Source organism: Miscanthus floridulus, chromosome 1, assembly GCF_019320115.1.
Source record: "Miscanthus floridulus cultivar M001 chromosome 1, ASM1932011v1, whole genome shotgun sequence".
NCBI lineage: Eukaryota > Viridiplantae > Streptophyta > Magnoliopsida > Poales > Poaceae > Miscanthus > Miscanthus floridulus.
In genome coordinates, this window is record NC_089580.1 from 65,750,019 (window position 1) to 65,774,756 (window position 24,738).

The 24,738-nt window shown below is 43.7% G+C and overlaps 1 protein-coding gene and 1 pseudogene across 1 annotated transcript; both read left to right on the plus strand.

Annotated features, from left to right (window-relative positions):
* Positions 1–375: 375 nt before the first annotated feature.
* On the plus strand, positions 376–10,075 carry LOC136534668 (uncharacterized). Its single transcript, XM_066527075.1, has 7 exons — positions 376–814; positions 964–2,389; positions 2,565–2,792; positions 2,920–3,039; positions 5,161–5,286; positions 6,896–6,970; positions 8,550–10,075. The coding sequence occupies exons 2-7, from the start codon at positions 1,208–1,210 to the stop codon at positions 9,795–9,797; spliced, it is 2,979 nt and encodes a 992-aa protein (XP_066383172.1). The 5' UTR covers positions 376–814; positions 964–1,207; the 3' UTR covers positions 9,798–10,075.
* A 6,316-nt stretch (positions 10,076–16,391) lies between these two features.
* Positions 16,392–19,274, plus strand: LOC136485885 (phenylacetaldehyde reductase-like; annotated as a pseudogene).
* Positions 19,275–24,738: the final 5,464 nt, after the last annotated feature.

Here is a 24,738-nt window from a genome sequence, read left to right on the forward strand (position 1 = left end):
GGGTGTTTGGTTTCATGGACTAAATTTTAGTCAATGTCACATCGGACGTTCGGATGCTATTTAGGAGAACTAAATATGAGTTAATTATAAAACTAATTACATAGATGGAGACTAATTTACGAGACGAATTTATTAAGCCTAATTAATCCGCCATTGGCACATATTTACTGTAGCACCACATTGTCAAATCATGGACTAATTAGGCTTAAAAAATTCGTCTCGCAAATTAGCCACAATCTGTGCAATTAGTTATTTTTTTCGTCTATATTTAATACTTCATACATGTGTCCAAATATCCAATGAGACAGGGACTAAAATTTTTCTGTAGGAACCAAACACCCCCTTATTCCCACACATGTTGGCTATCTACCAACCAACCTTTTTCTTCTCAAATTCTCATCCTCTGCTCGAGTCTTGCTTTCTCGCCCCAAATTTTCCTCGCCGGCGACAAGCCACCTTGCCGGCGATCTCCACCCTCCCTTCCATCGAACTACGTTCTTCATTCTCCCGTTTATCCGTGCGGCCCTGCTTTCTTCTCCCGTTCCCCACGGCCTGCGCGCGCGTTCCTCTCTCCTCTCCCCCTTTCTCTCTCTCGGTCTCTCCGGGCGACGGCTGGGCGACCGCGCCGCTTTCTCTTATCCGTGCGGTCTTGCCCTTTCTTGTCCCGTTCCCCCCGGCGTGTTCTCTCTCTGCGTCTCTCGGGGCGACGGCTGGACTACCGCGCCGCCGCCGCGGCCTCCCTACGACAGGTGCCTAGTCTCCATCGCGGCGCCATGTCTTCTTCCGGCTCTTCACTGGCGACGAGCACTACCAGGTACGCCCCCTCCCCCCCTCCCCCTCCTCTTCAACTTCCTGTGCGAAACCGAGCACCCAAACCCTAAGTTAAGCTATCTGTATGCGGATCTGATCTAATTACACATGTATTATGTCTACTAACCTTGATTTTTTTTTGTGACTTTTCAGCTGTGCATGTGTACACCCATGTCCTTTACTGGGTCCGCCACCGCCCCTCTTTACTCCTATACGCTTTACTCCTATACGCTTAGCCTGTTTTTAAGTTTGTAATTCTAGGGTCTGGAGGGAAGCATAGATCTCAAGAGGGGTGAAATTTGGTTGTAATTTCTGAAAATTTCAAGAAGACAAGGGTACGGAGGTAGTTTGAGGGATTTGTGAGCAAAGCAGCAGAAATTTGAGGTTGGAGGTAACCATGGTGGGGAAGGAGCTGGTGGTGAAAAGGAATGGCCCTGTTGACATACGTGAGATTGCTGCGAAGGCCACGCTCCGGGAGGTGCGGCAGAGCGGGCACACCTACGTTGAACTTCGGCGTGTTGGGAAGCGTGTCATCTTCTTCTGCACCATCTGCCTCACTGAGTGCTTCAGCGACAACGTGCTGTTCGACCACCTCAAGGGAAACCTGCACTCCCGGCGGTATGCTGAGGCCAAGGTCACACTGTTTGGGCCCATGCCGTGGCCATTTAATGATGGCGTGCTCTTCTTCAACAACTCGTGCGAGAAGGATCCGCTCCTGCTGGACTCAAGCTCGCAGAGCACCAGAGAGCTTGCTCTGGTTCCACAGCCTGAGGTTTCGCGGAATGATACTGAGGTGACATCAAAGTTGAGAGATGGTTCAAGCTCCTGTAATGGTGTGAAAGGTGCACGCAATGGTGGAAAAGGCCGTGCTAATGGTAGAATTGCTGCTGTATCTGAAGATCGTGTGCTTTCAAACAGTGGAACTGATAGTCCTCTTGTTATTCCCGGTGTACTGCTGAAGGACGTTGTTTCAGACTTGCCTGTGCATCTTTTGGGCTATGGAAATATTTCATACAGGATCTGTGAAGCTAGCAAGAACTGCAAGAAGATAAGCAAGATCTGGTGTGCTTGGGTAGGACAAGGCTCCCATGGTTCTGAGAGTTGTAACACTTATGGGCAATCTGGCTTTGCCATAGTCAACTTCTCTTATACTTATGATTTGGGCAGGAAGTGGTCTTCTGATGAACAGGACCTTTCTATCTCTGCTGGATCTTTCTTTGTAATTGATGATGCTGGACATCGTAAAAAGCGAATGAAAAAATCATTCTCTGATCAAGAAGCATCTTCAGAAGAGTCTGATCAAGAAGCATCTTCAGAAGAGTCAAATGGTCAGAACAGCTCTCCACAGGGCAGTAGCCAAGCTAACCTGACTGGTTCCCCAGCAGGTACCTCACACAATCTTCAAGTTGGCCTCTTATCAAGTAAGTCAGCGAGAAGAGAGTTGAGGAAGCAGAAGCGCATAGCAGCTGATAAAGTGTGTGATATTTGCGGCAGACCAATGCTTCCTGGAAAGGATGTTGCCACCTTGCTGAACTGCAATACAGGAAACCTAGCTTGCAGCAGTAGAAATTCAAATGGGGTGAGTAACTTCGAGCATTCTTTGCTATCTCTGTTTCATAATAATGTTTGTTGAAGATTAGAGAGCATGGACCTGTTCACCTTTTTGTACCTTTTTCACCCGAAAATATAGCAATTATATTTCCCCTCCAAATTCCAAATGTTCTGTAATGACTCTCTACACTTGATTTACGCAGGCTTATCATCTATTTCACACTTCCTGCCTTTTACACTGGACTATATTGTGCCAATACGAGATGCTGAATGACCAAATAGCTAGCAAGGGGAAGAGCAATCGAGGAAGGAAGGCAAAGAATGCACCTAAGAAAAGCAAAATAACATCCATAGTTTGCCCAGAATGTCAGGGTACTGGAATTCATGTCAACGGAGATGAACTTGAGAAGCCAAGCATTTCTTTATCCGAGGTTTGGAGCACATTCAGTCTTCCCCTGTCAGCTCCTGCTCATTTTTCATTCAGGGAACTTTTTTTTGCAAATTACTTTAGTGTAAAGCAACTGTGCACCTGAATTGGTTGGATGTTGGCACTTGCAGATGTTTCGCTTTAAGCTGAAAGCCATTGAAGCTCACAAAGCATGGCTGAAGAGTCCTGAAGTGCTTGAAAACTGTTCCACTGGGCTTCATTTCTCCTCAGAACATGTGGAGAACTCTGAGGTAGCTTCAGAGGTACACTGTTCGTAGCGTTCTGTTAATACAGGTATAATTCACTCACTGTCCCCATTTCCCTTTGCAGGAGAAGGTGATGCCACTGAAGTTGCTTCCTTTCTATGCCGCTGATGGGTAGGGAGATGGGTAAGCTCATCGCTGGCAGCTGCCAGATGATGCTGCAGGTGTCGCTTGACAGTTCTGGAATCAGTGATGTTAGATGCTTACCTGTTTGTCTGTAATGTAAACGTGTCTTATCTCAGTTAACCTGTGTCCGCCAGATGATGCCTTAGACATTCATTAAACTGGCAACTGGCTGAACTATTGTATTATATTAGGCTGGGTTCACTAAACATGTACGCAGTCCATTTCGTTGGACTCGCTGCTCCCACGGGAACCATACCATACCATGTTTCTGATCATAGCACTGATGCCATGCTTCTGGTTGTGCCCACCGCCAGGGCACCATTTCCTACACATTTGGTTTAATCTGGAATGCCTAATTGCGACAAGTGCTTCGTGTAGTATGTTAAAACGAAAAGATTGCGTCATGTGGTCATGTGCTTTTCGTGTGTGGTTTGTTATCTGGGAAGTGTCAAACAGGAGTACGGTAACTTTTAAGCAGAAATTCTGGTGTCCAAATCACATTGTTTTGTATAACACCATGATTCACTATATATTGTCTGGTCATATTTACTAGCACCCAACAGCATCAGCATGAATCCAAATCAAACCTTGTTTTGTATAACATATAGATTCCACTATTGCCAGAGCAAATCTGGTTTTGTATAACACGCCGATAGATTCTGCTATCGCCTGGTCATATTTACTATTGTTCCTAACAGCACGAATCCAAGCTCATATTTACTAGTGTTCCCAACGGCATGAATCAAGATCTTAGCAGCAGCCTACGGTTGACGGAATAATCTCCGCGTTCACTTCGTGGATGGAACCATCCTGCCCGTCAGGATATCTGACAGTGCATTTGATCAAAAACTAAACTTCTGCCCGTTACGATATCTGACAGTGCATTTGATCAAAACTAAACTGTACTTAACATCAATCCAGAGGAGAAAAAGCAGACGGCGAGAAATACAGAAAGAGAGAGAGAGAAGTTGCGCACTTGGATCTCAGCAAGATAGTTGTGTCATCAGGAAGCCTTCATAACGACGGCCTCGAATCAGGAAGATAACGCAGTATTTCTTGAACAGCATCATCGATCCTTGTGATCCGGCAAAGACGCACGCATGACAAAAGAATCAAATCAAAACCGCATCGAAATATACAGCACGCAGAAACACAAATCGAAAAAATACACAGCACGCCGAAACACAAGTCGGAATTTCTTCCGAGGCAGTATCAGGCTATCATCAGCTGATAGCACCACACACTAAACGGATCTGAAGGAGCGAGAGAGAACTCAGACAGGGGAGGAATGGGGACTGCCAGGTCGATGGTGTGAGGCGGCCGTGGTGTGGCGACTAGGGTTTCTGCCCGACGAGGGCGCTCACCACTTCACCAGCTTCCGTGACCCCTCCGTTTTATAGGTCCCTCGACCCGGCAGCTGAGCGCCCAGACGGCGGCTAGACCCCACCGCGCCGCCACTTTGCCAGGCCGGCGCCGTCACCACCAGACCACACGTCCCCCAAAAATGCGGCCGGCATAGCGGGCCAAAACCACAACATCACATTCACAGGGCGGTTCGGCCCGCACAACCCAGCAAGAAATAGGCCCAGCTTGTCGCGCCGATACCGAGGCCCACCCGGACTCCGTCCGCCGGCCCGTCGCCTTCCCACGCGCCCCCCCTTCTGGAATGTTCAGTCACCGTCGCGCCGCACGGGAACCCCCAGAAAAGCCGAGGGGGCAGCACACCTTCGGCCTCGCTGCTCCGGCCTCCCGATCGATCGAGGCGGCGCAGAGCAGAGGAAAACCCCAAGCCGCAACCCCCGCACAGCACCCGACTCTCGTCTCTTCCGCATCCTCCTCTTCAAGTTCACCTCCAGTCGCCTTCACCGCAATCAGGTCCACCACCACATCTCTTTTCATCCAACCGCCCCGGAGGATCACAGAGAAGAGGGGATGGCGAGCGGTGGGGCGGTGAGGGAGGTGCGTTCGCCGGCGGAGCTGGAGGCGGCGGTGGCAGGGGCGCGGGCGGCGGCCGTGCACTTCTGGGCGTCCTGGTGCGAGGCGTCCAAGCAGATGGACGAGGTCTTCGCGCACCTCGCCGTCGATTTCCCCCACGCGGTCTTCCTCCGGGTACGTGCTTCCGCTGCCCCCTTTCGCCTCGCGTTTTCCCGATCGCGGTAGATTCGGTTCTGTTCGGTCCGGTCGCCGATGGATGGTTTCGTTGAGGCGTCTTGTGGATTGGATTTGTAGCAAGACTTTAGGGTTTTTAGTGTCAAATATATGGCGGAGGTAGTTAGGTTTCTACTGCTGCTTGTTGGGCTGCTTTGTTCTACTGTGAGACTTTTCTCCCTCTTTGTTAGGCAACGTTGCGCGTTTGTCCAAGAGTGCAAAATGAGAGCTCGGTATTCTAAATTGATAAACTCAATTGTTCTGTCTGTCAATGAAATAATTCGTGAAAGAACTTCTGTGCCTGAATTATCTGTTTATAATATAGTTTGAAACATATTGTAACCTAGTCCTTAGTTAACGGTGAAGTTGTGATAGCCTTACTTTTTAGCTCATAGAGTACTCAAAATTTTGGGATTATGTTTAATATTCTGCATTGCTGATGCTTATGGCCTGGTTTCAATTATATTTTTCACTACTGATTTACTACCCCAATCCAAAAAGAATGCAATTCTAGGTGCATTCTCGGTTAAAGTGTCTAAAGTTTGACCAAGTATACAATTTTTTTTTGCACAACGGACGAATCCGAATTTCATTACTTAGGAGCAACGAAATTACAGCAGTTTTTAGTAACGAAATAAAAGGACCACCTCCTAAATCCTTGCCTAGTTGGAAGGAACAGAAAGGGTTCCCCCAACCGGCAGCAACAGTCCAAAACACGCACCGAACTGCTCAACGACACCATGACCAAAACAAAAGACCAAGTATATAGGTAAAATATTAATATTTATGACACCAAATAATTATACTATAAAAATATATCTCATGGCAAATCCAATGATACTTATTTAATATCATAAATATTGATATTTATAGTTAGTCAAACTTAAGGTACTTTAACTTGGTACTGTGCTAGAGTTAGAGTTACATTCTTTTCTTGACAGAGGGGGTACCAATCTGTTAATGTATTGGATGGGTCAATGGGAGGATTTTTGCCCCCCTGGGTATCCTGTTATTGTTATGCGCCCAATGTGAATTTTGATTGTTCATTAGTGATTTTAAAATATGTTAATGTATTTGGTATGCCTTTGGGTTACAAGAAGTCATATGGAAATATTAAACTCTGGCGCTGTATATTTGGTACTGCCTAAACAAATGGTATCCTAAGTAGCCTGCTTGTATGTTTGATGCTAAACAATTCTGGTGTGGCGTTTATATAGTGCCATGCTGAGATGAGGTAGTAACACTCCGTTGAATCCAGCCAAGTTGAGCCTGTGATATTTCACTGTTTCCATTGAGCTATGAACTAATTTAAGAGGGATAAACACAAGTAAATTAATCCAGTATCCATCTGTTTTTTCATTGGTCTAGTCATTGAATCACTGAATAATAAGACTGATCTTTTAACCATTTATCATTTTTTTCATTTATATGCCCATTATGTTCAGGGGTTACTTCTGTGTCCCTTGTTGTGTCCAGTAATTATTGCTTGTTTACTGTCAACATAATTAGGAGGGTGCTACATTGTTTGCTTATTTGTTTCTTGCACTGATGAGTGATGACTTTTGTTCAGGTTGAAGCTGAAGAACAACCTGAAATATCAGAGGCACATGGAGTTTCAGCGGTGCCATATTTTGTTTTCTACAAGGTATTCACAATTACTGAATAATATAATTCGGCCTTGCTTCTTGTCGATAAACATTTTCCCCTTTTTTATGCACAATACTTCTTATAGTATCATGATACTTGTCATCTTGATGGTAGTTGAATAACCGCATATATTTTCTTACTTCCAATCATAACATCATGAGTACAATGGTTAATTAATGAGATCCGCTCTTTTATTATGGCAAGTGGTTAAGATGATTTGGATCCATGTCTTCAATTTTCTCATTATACTCATGTTGAAACCCTCCTAATGGGCACAACAGCTGTAGCAGACCATTCACTTCTATGTGCAGCGTAGTATCCAAGCACTGTTGATGAGGAACTGTGTGATGCATCATAATTTGGAAGATAGATTAGTTCATACTTAGGACACAATGATCAGTTATCCTGTCATTTTATTTTGTTTCAAATGGATTCCATGCATTAGAAAACTTTTCTTGGTCTTGATAGAACCATGTCAACTGGTCAATCCATCCTATAAAGGGGATCCATTGAAATCAGGCACTAATAGTCTCTAGTCTCTCCGTGCCTGTTTGAGCCTTGACTTGTGGCATGGGAGAAGAGTACCCAGCTAGCTTCCCTATGATGAGTCCTGTCCCTGGTTCTCAGAGCCATACGCATCTGTGTCCACAACAGAGATGCTCTTTTGTATACTAAATAATAACTTTGTAGGTGTAAAACCATTTTCTCTTGAGCCCTTGTTAGGTTTCCATTCTTGGCAAGTTTAGTGCTCTTCTAGGTTTTCTGCTCAAGTTTGGCATGGGGATGATCCACCTCTTCTTTCCTTCTTAATTGAATGCTAGAGCTCCTGCTTTTTCATTAAAAAAAACTGGAGTCTGCATACATTGAATTTTTGTATAAGTTTATTTTCACTAATTTTCTGTACTCTATGCCAAAGAGTCCATTTGGATGCACAGATTGTGGTTAGGCTTAGGCGTGTTGTATGATTTTGTAGGCTATATAGGCTTTCAGTGATTAAAAGCTTCATAGTGCCAAACGAAGTGTTCCCTGTGATATCAGTGGCTCAACCAGTGGAATGTTTGCGAGTACATTTCACAAAGGTTGCTTGTATAGTTTCTTTTTTTTCTTAGTTACAGCGTCATGGCATGTGGATTCTGGACTTCGGTAGGACTTATATATCTCCAATAATTGTGATACCTGCGTACATTGTTAATTTGTTTGCTACAAATAATAAATTAGTTGATTTTATCTGTGGTCACTGCCTCTTACATTTGGTTGTCTTGTTTCCTAATTCTGCATGATGGTATGATACAATTAAATTTTGCACGGAAAACCTTCTAACATATTACTTTTCTATAGTGCTTGTATTATGTATGTAGATATTTCTTGTGTGTGGCAAACCCTGTAATTTCGTCACTTTGGTAATGTTTAATGAAATTCAGGCGTGCCCTGGTGTGCCAAAGAACCACTCTTTTGGTTGTTTAACTTCAGGAGTTCCTTGCAATGCTTAATGTTCGTTACTGGCTGCTTTGAAACACTTGTATGCTGATCTTTTTGTTAGAAGTGCCCCTTTTCATGCATATGTTGTCTGCTTGCAGGAAGGTAAAACTGTCGATACTTTGGAGGGAGCAAACCCAGCCAGCCTAGCCAATAAGGTTGCAAAAGTAGCTGGGCCTGCTAGTGTTGCTGAGTCTGCTGTACCTGCTAGCCTCGGAGTTGCTGCTGGGCCTGCTGTACTTGAAAACGTCCAAAAAATGGCACAACAAAATGGTTCTTCTACTGCTGAAAGCACAAACTCTGGTAGCACGGAAGATGCATTGAATAAGCGATTGGAGCAGCTTGTCAATTCCCATCCTGTGTTTTTATTTATGAAGGGAACCCCAGAACAACCAAGGTGTGGTTTCAGCCGTAAAGTGGTTGACATTTTGAAGCAGGAAGGAGTCAAATTTGGGAGTTTTGACATTCTTACAGATAATGATGTCCGTGAAGGTATGAAGAAGTTCTCCAACTGGCCCACTTTCCCTCAACTCTACTGCAAAGGTGAGCTTCTTGGTGGATGTGATATTGTTATCGCTATGCATGACAGTGGTGAATTGAAGGATGTTTTTGAGGAGCACAATATTCCCCTCAAACCACAGGGAAGCAAAAATGAAGAAGCAGGTGAACCTGGGTCTGCAACTGAGAAGGGTGGTGCAGTTGCTGAACCAATCGGGCTTACTGATGCTCAGAAAGCTCGTTTGGAAAGCCTTATTAATTCCAGCCCAGTGATGGTATTCATCAAAGGTACACCTGATGAACCAAAGTGTGGGTTCAGTGGGAAGCTGCTTCACATACTTAAGCAAGAGAACATTCCTTTCTCCAGTTTTGACATTCTTTCAGATGATGAGGTTAGACAGGGGCTGAAGGTGCTGTCAAACTGGCCCAGTTACCCTCAACTGTACATAAAAAGTGAACTCGTTGGCGGCTCAGACATAGTGATGGAGATGCATAAGAGTGGTGAGCTGAAGAAGGTCCTGTCTGAGAAAGGGGTTATTCCAAAAGAAAGTCTGGAGGACAGATTGAAGTCCCTGATTTCCTCTGCCCCAGTGATGCTTTTCATGAAGGGCACCCCAGATGCTCCTCGTTGCGGCTTCAGTTCGAAGGTTGTGAACGCCTTGAAGAAGGAAGGGGTCAGCTTTGGGTCCTTTGACATCTTATCTGACGAGGAAGTTAGACAAGGTTTGAAGACATACTCCAACTGGCCTACCTTTCCCCAACTCTACTACAAATCAGAGCTGATTGGGGGTTGTGATATCATTCTTGAGATGGAGAAGAGCGGAGAGCTGAAGTCGACCCTGTCAGAGTAGGCACCTAGCATTCTTGCCTCGCTGGCGTTTCTATCATATTGCCTGCATTGGATCACTCTACTATGACATTGATGCCAATGTATTCATAGATCAACGTTTGGTACTTGTCTGCAGTGCCACATTGCTAGAATTGTGAATCTGCAGAAGGAATAACTTGAGACGCTTGTTCGGTACTGATTGCTCTTATATCACCAATTCTATTTAGCAGATGGAAGCTTTTTTGTTCGGGTATTGTCACGATTTATAGATGGATGAAGTAAAATATTTATAGAGTACGAGTATCTGTGTCCATGTAATTGTGTATTTAAGTCATGCCATTGTTCTTGGGAAGTCACATGTGAAAATTATGGTTTTAATTTGAAATTAATTTTGAAAGCACTCAAGTCAAGGTCAAAACTTCTAGAGACACTCACAATGCACAAGCTTAACATGTAATTTAAAATTTGGTCGTTACAGCATTTATTCATGCAAAGTTTTTATTTAGAGACTCACCAGGTGATATTTATTGTTTCTAGAACGATATTTCCTCCATTTTAAATTGTAAATTGTAAATAGTTTTGGCTTTGCAAGTAGTTTTGACGTTTCTATATATTTAAATTTAAATATACATTATATCTAGATATCAGTACCACCTGGATGGCATCTACCAATATCAGTAAAAACTGTGAAATTTTCTTGTGATAAGAAGTTAGTTATGTCTGCAAGCCGAATGGCATCTACCGATCTAGTTACGTTTGTTTTAGATCTAGAAAATGCTTCTGTTAATAAAAAGTACTTACATTCGGCACATGTTGAATTTGGCATATTATATAGTGGTTCCTTTGTGTATTGTTTATAAGGCTGTGGGGTTTAGTCGGAAGTCGTATCTCTTGAATTGGGACATGAAACGACCTCTTTCGATCTACAATTAGACCAGTTGTAACATCTAATTATCACATGGTGGTGTGAGCAAGTGTGGCGTATGAATAATATAGCCACTTGCAATACTATCTAAATCAAGTAGTAGCATAAAAAGATATTAATAAAAATAGTTTAGTTTAATCTTTTTCAATATTATATATGTAATAGAATCGTATATGTAAAACAAATTGCATATAGCATATGATAAATATAGGAGGCGTGGTGTGTCGCGAGAATGCGAGACAAAACACATGTGAAGGAAATGTGAACTGTTAATGAAAATTTCGTCGACCCTTTATTCACTAGGAAATAATGACAACTAAGTTTCATAGGAACGAAACTCATCTCTTTTTTTTATAGTTTTTGTATCACATCATCATTTTTGCTAGGGCGTGGATAGCGCACGGACGTCCGGACAGACGCATGTGTCCGGCCGCTCGCGCAGCCCACCCCTGTCCACCTTCGCCCCGCCCCACGAGTGGACTCCGCCCCCGTCTCTGCGCCCGCCGGTCCGCATGGGCGACAACCGAGGGCCGGGATGAGCGGCTGAGGACGAGCATGCCCCCAGCGCTCCCCGACCCGCAGCACCCCAGTCCGCCGACCCCCCGCGCCCCGTCCGCACGGCCGACTTGCCCCGGCTGAACAACGTAAAGCACTTGCAACATAAATATAAGACTAAAAATAGATGAAATATTTAGAACATACACTTGCAATATGTGTGTGAAACACATGAAATATCCAAATAAAACACTTAACTTGTAACATGAAATCACTTGCTGCAACATAAGACTAAAACAACTAAAACATTTGGAAGATACTGTTGCAACATATGTGTGAAACATATGCAACATCCAGATAAAAAATGATTACAACATACGTCTGATGAAATATTTTGAACAAACAATTGCAACATGTCTCTGAAGCACTTACAACATATGCAACATCCCCCGATATACTTTTGCAACATCAAGACGAAACAATTGTAACATACATCTGAAACGTCTAAAACACTTGAAACATACATGTGCAACATAGGGGAGGAAAGGCCGGGCCAGTCAATTCCGGCCATCTGGGTGGGTGCCGACGGCGAGCCGTGGCGTGCGAGCACCACTAGCACCGGCCGCGCTCGTGGGTGCCCTTGGCTTGGCCGGGAAAGACCTGAGGCGCCACGACACGTTCGTGCCAGCGGCTATGGCAGGGTCAGTGGCGCGCCCGACGACGATGGGGGACGGACGGACAGCGAGAGGCGCAGGTGACTAGGACTGGCACGACGCGGCCAGCGATGGGGGGAAGGGCACGGCGCGGCAGCCCGACGGATGAGCGGTCACGCTGCTTCGGGCAACGGGGGGATAAGCCTATGTGGGAGTAGGGATTTGTTTTTTTTCTGAGAGAGATGGGCCCCACTCTTGTGGAGCCGCATCCAGACGAGAGTCACAGGATGGACGCCCGTGGTGAATTATTATTGTTTTTCTAGCATGACGCCCGTAATAAATGAGTATGAAATACGTCTGAAACTCTAATAAGACTCGACTGTTCTTGAAAAAAATCAATGAAGTCTTTCTTTATAAAGAAAACAAGTACGGTCGGTGTTGCCTATACAGGAATGCGTGACCAAAATCTAAAACCATGGTTTCATCAATCTTCAATATCGGTATCGGACGCGCCGTTTCAGTAATAAAAAAAATACAACTCCAGCGGCATCTTGCACGCAAACTAACAAATGATGATCGAAATAATAGTGTTGCATCTGGTTACTATCAAGTAGCCCATGTTTGTTTAGTCGTCGCTTTGCGTATACTCCATCGGTTAAGGGCAATGCTGCGGTACAGATATTACCTACTAGGAGGTAATAGTTCAAAATAATCTGAGCCATTGGATTTTATGAATTAGTTAAATAAACAAATACCAAAGGAAACAAAGAAAAATCTGCTAAAATCCTGTAATCACCGGAAAGGGGACACTTCCAGCCGTGATTTTAGAGTCTACTCCGTAACATCCAACACACATTGCCTTCAAAAAAAAAAACATCCAACACACGTATGGATATGCAACACGTGATGACGTGAAGTTATTACACATTCTTAACACATTTTTTTTAGAATCTCTCTATAGGAATCCTGTCTCCAAAAACGGGCAAACCATCGTGCCACGTCGCCCGCAAACCCGTTAACCGTTGGATCGGGCGAGCAAGCGATCTTGTCCATCCGATTGCGGATCGGTCGGGTTCCTCGCCCGCTTTATCGTCGACCCGAGCCATCGCGAACCTTCGTCGCGGGCCGATTCTTTGGCCGCTCCCCTCGCCTTCGACTCCCGCACCTCCCTCCTCCTCCCGGCTCGGGCGGGGGCACGGCATTCCCGTTGCGGGTGGGGGGCCCAGCGGCCCCGACGACCCCCGCGCACGTCGCTCCGGCTACCGACGCACCCGTAGCGGTGCTGGCGTACGTTCTGTCCTCCGTGCCGCCGGAAGCCGCGGCCTCCGCACTGGCGAGGCGCGCAGCTGTGGCCGTGGACTACCAGCACAGGCACCGCGTCACGGGTGCGCCCTCGACGACGTGAGCGCGGTCCACCGTTGGAGCGGTGCGGGGGCGAGCCGAGCTTTTCTTCGCAGCATGTGACGCGCACGTCGCTCCGGCTGCCGACGCACCCGCAGCAGTGCTGGCGTACGTTCTGTCCTCCGCGCCGGCGGAAGCCGCGGCCTCCGCACTAGCGAGGCGCGCAGCTGTGGCCGTGGACTACCAGCACGGGCGCCGCGTCACGGGTGCGCCCTCGACGACGTGAGCGCGGTCCACCGTTGGAGAGGTGCGGGGGCGAGCCGAGCTTTTCTTCGCAGCACATGACGCCGCTGCGGGGATCAAGCGCCCCCGCTCCTCAGCGCCCGCTTGCCAGCACCACCACGCGCCACGAGCTGCAGATAACGGCAGTCCAGGTGAAGCCACGGAAAGGGGCGTGCAGGCGGGGCGGCTGGCCATGCTCGGTGGCCCCCAAGCCGAAGGGGACGGCAGCAATGGCATCCCGTCCACCTAAATTGGCGTTCACTGCCCCGGCAACACTCACCAACGCTGGACCGGATGTGACATCAATAGCGCACAGGTGGTGTTCGACGGAATGCCCATGAGGCAATGAGGTAAACAACCATGAATCGATGCTTATCCGGGCTGTGTTTGAGACCTTCTTTTTGCAGTACTGCTTCTAGCCGGTCCTCTTTGATATTCACTGTGATGCTTGTGCGTCTCTCATGAATTGTTAATTTAAAGATGTCTAAAACAAACTGATCTTGCAAAGCAGAAACATAAGCTTTGAGGATGAGCAGTCTTAAGTTATTGTTGACTTTTCATCCCTAAGACATTGTTTTAGAATTAGAATGAGATGGAAATTCATATTTGCTTCATATTTTTTGTTACCAAGCCCAGTTGTTTGTGAAATTCTTTTGCATGCACATAGCCTCTTACCAAAATATTACAGAAATCAATAGGATTAGATATGGCAAGATGCCACCACATGTTTCCTTCAGCTATCATAGATTTTTTTTTCACTGATAAAATACATGCTTGATGACTGCTTGTCTAAAATTTGTGAAATTAAGATGGAATTCCTATTTGTTTAATATTCTTTGTTTGCAAGCCCAGCTGCTGTGAAGTTCTTTTAGATGCACAAAGCGCAGAGATAGTCGTATGGTGTAGGAGCCACTACACGCAGTAGTTGTATGCCTTCAATCAGTGGGTGATTCAATCATGATCGTGCATTAGCAATGTCTTGTAGTACTGTATGTATGTATAGCTTCAGTCAATGAGGACAATGTGGTACTATTTAGCAGTGCCATGTAGTAGATTGTATGGCTTCAGTCAAGGACCTATATCAGTAATTCAGTATACTATGGAATGGATGATTATGTTGCCTGCGACACAACCATGACACAAGCATTCATTACCTCCTAGACAGTCTCCCCATTCTTAGGCAGTCAAGTTTAATGCATCACCCTTCAAGTACTCTAGCTCTTTATCATTCATTAAAGGTTATACAAGACATTTTTGTGCTGTGCCACTGAAAGAAACTTAGTGATGCATACTTATGCATGGCCTCAGTTTTTATGACAATATCTGTGAGATATGCTTAGTTTCAGAAAATATTGTTCTCTTATAAAACTATGATCTTACAAAACTTTTATATGACCATCAACACTTAAAATTATTGATGCATTGCTATATTGAATTGTATCCCATAGATGGAGTTGCTACTGGGCACATTTGGAACTCAACTCATCTTTATTTGAAACCTTCTAATTTTCTAAACCAACAAGTGAAAAATAAAAAGGTAAATAAGTAATAAAAAAGCATCTCTGGCCGGACCAGGTTATAGCTTAAGCTCCATCATCACTTTTGGTTCCACATGATATTAGCAAAGTTCCCTTCCACATGAGACAAATGTATCACGCTTATCCTATTCTCCAATCTCCATAGTTCTGATTGAGTAAACCTAAAGTATACCGCCCATAATTGAAACTCAGTATAGGCATACAACAAAAAAAACATATTCTGATTGTTTTTCCCTGTTATACACTTGCAGCGACTATTCAACAAGCAGGAACATGGAAATAGAAGATAGACTTGGAACAGAAGGGTTATATAGCTATAGCATGCTGCAGTCATTATATATAGGAGTTCTAGCACCTTTGTGTATCTCCATGTGGGGCCCCGTGGTGTCCGTCGTATATATTGCAATATACACAAAATCAGATCAATGAGATGTTGACATGTCTTCTTTGGTTATCATGAGTTCTTCTGAATCGCTATACTATCTAGGCCTACCATGTATTCTGAACTTCCTTTTCTCTATTCAAGTTGATATAGCCATTATTCTTTCTGGAGAATCGCTATACAATGTGTACGGAATCCGGTCCTGTTCGCCTGCAGCGGCTGGCTGAAATATCGCAGGCTGGTGCTGGCCCGACACAGGATCATCCGCGCGGCAATGCCGCGCATGATTTCTAGTTCTTAACATAAAAATTGGTTTTTTCAGGGTAACATAAAAATTTGTCACGTTACACCATGAATATGTCCTTATCTTCACACATAAAGCATACTTACACGGCATGTTAAGCCTTAGATATGACACGTAAACAAATATTACTATGACTGATTACGTTAAATTAAAGACTCATAGCTTAATTATGGATGCATGTTACACAAATATGTATGTCGCATCCCAAAACTAAAACAAATATTATAACTCATGTGAGACATGCAACCTTAAATAGGTCAGGTTTAAAAAAAAAACCAAGTTCACGTAACGCACTCTTTGGGCTATATATAAATGATGACACATAGAAATAATCAATCAACTAAAAAACTTACATAGTAGACGTTGGGAAATATCGGCACAGATCTATGTAGCATGCATGTGCATGCACGTCAGATTTGTTTGATAGATATTTTCCTTATTTTCCCTATTTCTCAAACTAAAAATAGATATAACTATATATTTCTTATATTACCTCCTAGAAAGTAATATGTCAAGATCAACTGTCCATAGTTATTTAGAGGTACCACGACAAAGCTCATCACTCAATGTTTATATACACTGTGGGTACTGGGTAGAGTGCGCCGTGGACTTCTTGTCTGTAGACAAACAAAGCTACTGCGTGGGCGGAGCTACGAACCTAAGCAAGCTAAGGTACAGCTGGGCCGCCGTCGAGATCAGAGATGGCATCGCCGCCGCGCGTATGCGTGACCGGAGGCGGCGGGTTCGTCGCGTCGTGGCTCGTCAAGCTGCTGCTCTCTCGTGGCTACGCCGTCCACGCCATCGTCCGTGATCCATGTACGTCGTCCATGCGTTTTTTTTTGGGTCAAGCGTACGTGCTGCGTGTGATGGAGATCTCTGCTTTTGTATCAGGTGATCCGAAGAACGAGTTCCTGATGCAGCTGGACAAGGCCTCGGAGAATCCGCGGCTGTTCAAGGCCGACGTGCTCGACTCCGGCACACTGGCCGCCGCGTTCGCGGGGTGCGAGGGGGTGTTCCACATGGCTTCTCCGGTGCCTGAAGACAAGATCGTTGACCCTGAGGTTCGATATACTACTACATTAATCACAATCATTTCTGCTAGCTAGCAGCAGTTTACGTCGATGCAAATTAAATCGAAACCCAGATTAGTGGCTCCCACCAAAATAAATTTTACATCAATGTACATACGAAACAACCAGGGACTTATTGTTTCTCCAGTTTCTTTGCTTCCAAATGGACCTGACTGTCAAGATTGCCAGGGAGTGTCCTGTAATAGCACTTCTTCTGATATGTCCAGCGGCCATTCCTGAACTGCTCCAGGTGCTGACCCTTTTCCATACTTTTCTTAAGCCTTGTTTGGATGCATATGTATCTACTGCAATCCACATGTGTTGGATTAGAATGGAATGAAACTTAGTTTAATTCCATTCTAATCCACTTCAACACACGTGGATTGAGATGAATACATGCGTATCAAACAAGATCTAGGCAGGGGCAATCCATTGCCAGGCAGAACTAGTTTTTTGTGTGTGTGTGTGTGGTGTGTGTGTGTGTGTGTGTGGGGGGGGGGGGGGGGGGGGGGTGGGGGGGGGGGGGGGGGGGGGGCGGCGGCGGAGGGGCACTACCTAACCTCCAAGAGTAAACTCACATCTTGGTTCACTTCCTCATGCCCGTCCACAACAATGCGACAACCACCGACAGTAGAACCTATCTTGCCTAGCCGAATGCCGGTTCATGCTAGGTAACATTGAAAAAACAAGGATGACAACTACCAAAATTGCTTTCATCTCTGCCACCGAGCCTGAGCGCCTCCATTGCGATTTAGGATTCACAAAGTTTGTTATTGGTTTTATACTCCCTCTGTTCCAAGACGCAGGTCCAATTAGCCTTTCCCTTTGCGATTTAGGATTCACAAAGTTTTTTATTTGTTTTATACTCCCTAAGTTCCAAGACGCAGGTCCAATTAGCCTTTCCCTTGGTTAAAATTCTTTCATTTCAACCAAATTTATGAAAAATACACTAACATCGACATCTTATCAAATTAGTTTTGTTAAATCTGCTACCAAATATGTCAAACTAAGAAAAATAAACTGATTTGCAAAGGTTTCTGTTCGTTACAAAGTGAGCTTCTGTTTGTGTTAGCAGTGTCTACACAACGTATATGAACAACTGAGAAATTAACCCTCTATTATTCTTTAGTTACTGTCCTTTTGCTAACCTCATCTGTACTGTACAGAAAGAGATGATGGCTCCAACAGTGAAAGGCACCATGAACGTACTGGAAGCTTGCTCAGCTACAAAAGTGCAGAAAATCATCCTGGTCTCGTCCCTGGCTTCTGTCAGTTTTGATCCGAACTGGCCTGAAGATAAACTTATAGATGAGAGTTGCTGGTCAGATAAAGACTTCTGCAAGCAGAATATAAGGTCTGAACTCAGAAATGTCATCATGTTATATACTACTAGTTGTCTAGTTTACACAACAGAAGCTGCCATTCTACCAAAATCTACATGCATGTGCATTATTGAAAGGCCTAGCATTCAAGCATAATTTACTTTTTACTTCTTCTCTGTCCTAAAATAAATATATTTCTAGGTATGTATATGGACAAGACTTATCCTGTTGCACACTCAGAAATGCACTTATTTTGGAATGGATAGAGTATAAACTAATAACTAAACTCTAGAACTGTAGCAAGTTCTAATAAAAAGTGACGTTAGGACGAATGCCCTAATAACGTCAGTGTATTTTACTTCTTGTTGTTATATCAGATTTGGTATGCTCTTGCAAAGACCGAATCAGAAGAGAGAGCTCTGGAATACGGCAAAAGGAACGGACTGCATGTTGTTACTCTTTTGCCTGGCCTCGTCTTTGGCCCTCTGTTGTAGACTGTGGTAGTCAACACTAGCAGCAAAGTTCTCGTATATATGATAAAAAGGTTATACCATTAACACTGTTTAACTCTTCTGTTACCTCGGTACTCGTCTTTGGCAAACTTCCTTGTAATTTTTATTCCATATATTGCAGGAGGTCAAGACACAATGAACAACAAATTCTGGCCCATAGTGGATGTTCGCGATGTTGCCGAATGCCGATGCCTTTCTTCAAGCATATGAGAATGCTGAACCATCTTCGAGATACATATGCTCATTAGACCAAATGGACATAAAAGACTTGTTGGCTGTTATGAAGAGCATGTACCCTAATTACAGTTATGTGGACAAGTAAGTATAGCATGTATATACCACCATAAGAAGAGTGGTGTGGACAACTAATTAAGTGACATCTTTAGTATTGAGTATTATATATATATATATATATATATATATATATATATATATATATATATATATATATATATATATATATATATATATATATTCATATCCAGGATGGTAGATGTTGGATGTAAGGTTGCAGTTACCTCAGGTAAACTGCTGGATCTGGGATGGGAACCAAGGAAACTGGAGGAGACACTAGCGGATAGTGTTGAATGCTACAAAAAGGCTGGCCTTCTTCAGGACGTGGATGGCGAACCTTGCCGGCTACCTTATTTTTACCGCATGAATGCTGAGGAATGAACTGATGATCTCCATCACTATTTTCTAGTGTTTTGGAAGCCATCAGTGATAGATGTGACCCAGTGTTCATCAGACAAGGATGCAGCTTGTTATTTTGTGCTTCTTCCTGCTGAATTGTAGTATGCATGAACAATCACAAATAAGGTCATTTCAAATTATGTTGTCTGAATCAAAATTGGCAATCTAGAAAAACTGGCTTGCACTATTATGGAAAAGATTTTCTGAGGCAGCAGCACGACCGTCTCTGACAAATAATGGTCACTGTTAATCGGCCAGACCGTGTTTGTAAATCATTTCCAGAAAACCTAAAAAGGCAAAAAATTTGTGTCTGGCAATTTGTGCACACACATAACACTTCCCTGCAACTAGACCGTACACTCTTCTGTGAGTATATCTAGATAGATAACTATCTTTTATATAATGATTTTAAATGAAAATTTTAACCGTAAAGTTTTAGGTCTTGTTGAGCTCTGCAATTTTGATAATGGGTGTGTTTTCATCCGAGATTGTTTCAAAATTTTTAAAAAATGGAATATCAAAATATGCAAATTTAAAATAAATATTTGAGACTTTAAACAACTTCAAATCAAAAATATATCAACAAAAAACTTGTAGATCAGGTTTTCCACTACAACTTTGGCATTAACCATGTGAACATTCAAGATCATTTAAAAACTCTAAATTTTGAAATTCTAAATCTAAGAACTTGAAACACATTTTTGGGACTCTAAACAATTTCAAATCAAGAAATTTTCAACTACAAAGTTGTAGATTGTATCTAGAACTGTAACTTTGGTATAGACTATGTCGACATTCAAGATTGTTTAGAAATTTTAAATTTCAAATTTCAAAATCCATGAACTTAAAATAATATTTTGGGACTATAAACAGTTTCAGATAAAAATTTCAACTACAAAGTTGTACATCGTGTCGAGAGATATAATTTTGATATAAAGTTCATCTTTATTCGACTTCATATGAAAAAGTTATGGATTATTTTTTGATTTAACTATTTTATAGTTGGGCCTTTTATGATGTGTGTCTCTGTTGATCGATTTTTAAAGATGGATCCTTAGAATGACCACCTCTGGTAATAGTGATTTTTAGAGATGAGTATCTTAAAATGCCTATCTCTAAAAATCAATTTACAAATACGGATGTCCTAAGGCGATAACACCTGTGTAAATCGAAAAAACTGAAAGGTGATCAAATAAGTTTATTGTATAGTACCGAGAAAGATGGGAATTTGACACTAGATAAATAGAAGCCAGCCATTAATCAAATTACCCATAATGCCGAGCATGTCTTAAAAAATATAGATAAACAATAATCAATTTTTTTTGGTGGACAGGGGGTGGGACCAAGACAAAAGAAAGAACACCGGTTCTGTGGAAACCGGCTTTAGTAGGCTCGGCATGGGACCTTGCCCTGGTTCTTAGACCCTTACATCTATCATGAGGCCCCATTCGCTTTGTTAGGAATGACTGCCGGGAAGAGTTCCTGGCCGGAATTGCTATTTAATTTGTATAAGTTTTCAGTAGCCAGAATAATTCCTGGCATGATTTTTTTTTCTAACCGAACGAGCCCTAAAAGAACAATTAGACCCCTTTTAGGAACTCAAATCCCCTGGGTCCTGACTTTTTCTATGGTGGAAAATCTATGAAAAAAAATAATTTGAATAATTATTTAGTTTTCTTCGTGGAGGGTTTTCTATCCCTAGGTGTGCCTCCCCTTACTTCCAAATTAGCCCTAATGTTTGTGAATATCACAATTGTTGTTGGAAATATATAAATTGGCAGAGTCCACATGGTAGATGCTACTGACACACCCGACCACCGCACAATATGCATGCTCATCCGCATCTGATTAAAGTTTTCAATGTGTGTTGTATTTAAGTTTTCCTTTCGGACTTCAGGCTCTTCCATACAACGTAATCCGCCGTATCACGCTCGGCGCACCAGCATATCTTGGGTGAGGTAGTGCGCTCGCTCTTGTCAGGGCCGTGCACACGGTTGAAGTGGAAGTATGGCTGGAGGAGGAAACAGGTGGGGGAAAAAGCTTCGTGCCAGAATATAGTGGTTCGGGGGGGGGGGGGGGGGGGGGGGGGCGCACCAGCCCCTACTGGCCCTTGGTTTCGCCACTGGTTCCACGTGAATTTGTACAAAAAGACAAGCTTACAGCCCTGCTAAAACAATTTAATTTTGTAAGTTAGTAATTTAAGAGATGCTAAACTTCCTCTATTTCACATTTGTTCTTGAAGGTCCTGGATGTGAATCCTGCCATTTCTGGATTTGCCTAATATAGACACCTGCATCATCTGCGAGTTCCGAAATTGTCTGCGAACTGCACGGGATCGTTGGAGCCGTAGGAGGTAGTATTGTGACGTAATCCGCCGTGTCACGCTGTGCTAATAGCTTCCTTTTCCTAAAAAAAAAAGGGTGCTAATAGCTTCCCGCCTTTCCCCTACAGCCTACGTGATCGCCACGGCATGCACCGATGGCTTCACAACCAGTGTCTCCGCGTGAGCAGAACGCAAGAACCTGCAGTGGATCCGATCGTAGGCGGTGCCGACGTACCGTGTGCGTGATGACAGATTGGTAGGTGCGTATCCGACTTCCACTTTTCGATTGCCTGCACAACACAGGTGCTCTGATCGCCACAGTTTGGTTTAGTACCATACCGGAGCATTTCGCTGGACGCGATCAGTTTAACGACGTGCCCGGCCAGCTACTCCTCGCCGGGCCTCGTAGCGGTGGCCCACGTCATCCCAAGCTTGGGGGTAAATGTGCTGGCTCGGCGGAGCGCAGAGCAACGCATAGACTGGATCCGACATCCTTAGCTCACTGCAGGTAATTATCCGGTGTGACGGTCACAATCGCGGAGCGCAGAGCAACGCATAGACCGGATCCGACATCCTTGGCTCACTACAGGGTTATCTGGTGTGACGGTCACGATCGTAAATCTGGACGGCCTGTACGTGGAGGGTGGCTCGCTCCGTCCCTGCTCTGCTCTCCATCGAACCACCACGGCCCCGTTCGCTGGTCTGAAACTGGCTGAAAAACACTGTTCCGGCTGAATTGTTGTAAGAGAAAAACACTGTTCCGGCTGAAAAAAGAAGCCGAACAAGCCGAATATGGGGTAAGCCGAACAGGGCTGGATGGTGGCTCCCTCCGTTCCTTGGTCTCTTCTCCATCAAACCACCATTTTTTGCTTCTCTCCAATATGTTCCATTAATTTTTTCCTATATTTTCTGCACATGCATGCAAACATACAACAATACTGTTGATGCCATCGCTTCCTGCCTGCCAATTACTCACTCATTTCAAATTATAAATCAGTCTACCTTTTCTAGATAGATTATTCTGGACATAATATTTATCGGTGTGTATTAGAAAACAACTTACCTAAAAAAGACAAGGACTTCCAGTTTAGGATGGAGGAAGTATACCAGTTATGACAGTCGTCTATGGTTCACCTAAGCCAACAATTAAGCGACACATGTTAATCTGCCCTTCTATCTGACCTAGCCCGTTCAATCTATCTTATAACATCTTTCTTTGAAACATGTTGTCACCACTCAACTCGATCGTTGCTAGTGAGGCACATCCTCATGGGTTTTAGCCATTACTCAGGCCTCATTTGGAAGAGCTCTTAGCTGCTCCGACTCCTGCACTATACCCATGGTCCTGTTCATTAAAACAATTTTTGTCTCTTTTCTCTAAATATTTTTAGCTCCTTTGACTCTGACTCCTCGGATACTGTAGCACAGAGCCGGAGCCAGGAGGAGCTCAGCTAAATACACCCTTAGTCTGCAACATCTCATTTTAAAATATCGGCAACCATCTCCACCACACACACCCTGACATCCACCATCTTACTCATCTCTGGCAGTTGGGACGTCAAGAATAAAAACAAATTTGCTAATTTCATCATCTGAGACTAACAAACCCTAGCTTGAGCAATAACAAAAAAAAAACAATCGACTAAAATCCTAGACCCTAGCTTCAGCATTATCCAAGAACCCAAAAAAATCTACAATCATGATTGGACAAGATTGGATTTCAAAATCCAAAATAATTCTAGGATAGTAGTCCAATGGTGGTTCTCCTTCGTTCCGCCTACGCGGGTCCATGGGGAAGCTAAAGCAGAGTCCTGGCTTTGACCCTAACCCTCTCCTTAGGTCGATAGTCTTCAACTCCAGCCAAGGTGCCACCTTGTCATCGCAATGCCCCCCTCCTCGGTGAAGACAAACAATTATGTGGGGTGTGCAATGAAAGGACTAATAAGCAGGGTTTCTGGATATTTTACCCCACCTGACATGTGACTCAAATCTCACGTGGCTAGAAACACACACATTGGCACTCCACATCCGCGGCCTAGATGAGGTGGGATGGGGTTTGCTTGTTAGGACCAGGTTGATACCCTAAACATAGTTTAGGGACCCCTAATATTCAATTTTGGAGTACCGGGAGCTAGTGAGAATTCGATATAAGTTTAAGGACGACCGGTGGAATTCACTCTCTATAGATTATACTTTGGGTATTTTATTGCCTAGCTCACGAACCAAGCAAACCAGCTTGAGCTCGCAAACAAGCCGGTCTTCTGGCTCATTAAGATAACAAGCCGAGGTGAGCTAGCTCACTATCTTAACAATCCATATCAAGTTGAGCCAGCTTGATATCCAACCCTATATATAAAACCACGTGTTATGGGGATGGGGGCCTTCACATATGCACGGTCATGCTCTTGCCCTAGAGCACGACGCCTCATCTTGCTCCCGCCCTACAGCGCGACGTCTTGCTATTGCCCTAGAGCGCGACATCTCTATCTCTTAGAGTTCGCAAAAAGATTCTTGTGGCTCAATACACATCAAAAAGTATGTAAAGCTAAATGTAAAAGTATTTTTGATAGAAGCTCAATCAACAAGCTTTTTTTTGTTCCGATCAAATTTATAGAAAAATCCAATATTTACGACAATATGCCACTCTCCGTCCGAGCCCTGTGGCTTGATGTAGTAGCCCATGTAGCATTATATAGGAGATCACCTACATAGACTTTTTGGAAGATGTGGGATAAGTTATCTATTGGAGACAGTGTTATCCTAAATGCTAAACAATAAAAAGTAGATCACACTATGTTTAAGATAGTGTTTAAACGGAGTTAAACAATATAAACAACTTTGTATAGTAATACTAAAATATAAATATTTATGTATGTAAAAGTCCAATATACTAGAAAACACGCATATTTACACATGTAAAAAATAAGTATTCTATTAAATAATTTGTTTGGAAGAAATTAAATCAAATCCACTCCATCTCATATACTTACGATGTTAATTAGTTGGGTACCAAATGTCGTGGTTGTTAAGTGGCATTTTGTCTCATCTAATCATGTTTAACTCGTTTTGTTTAGATCATTTAGACACTTTTAACGGGTTTAAATGGTTGAACTGTATTAATCA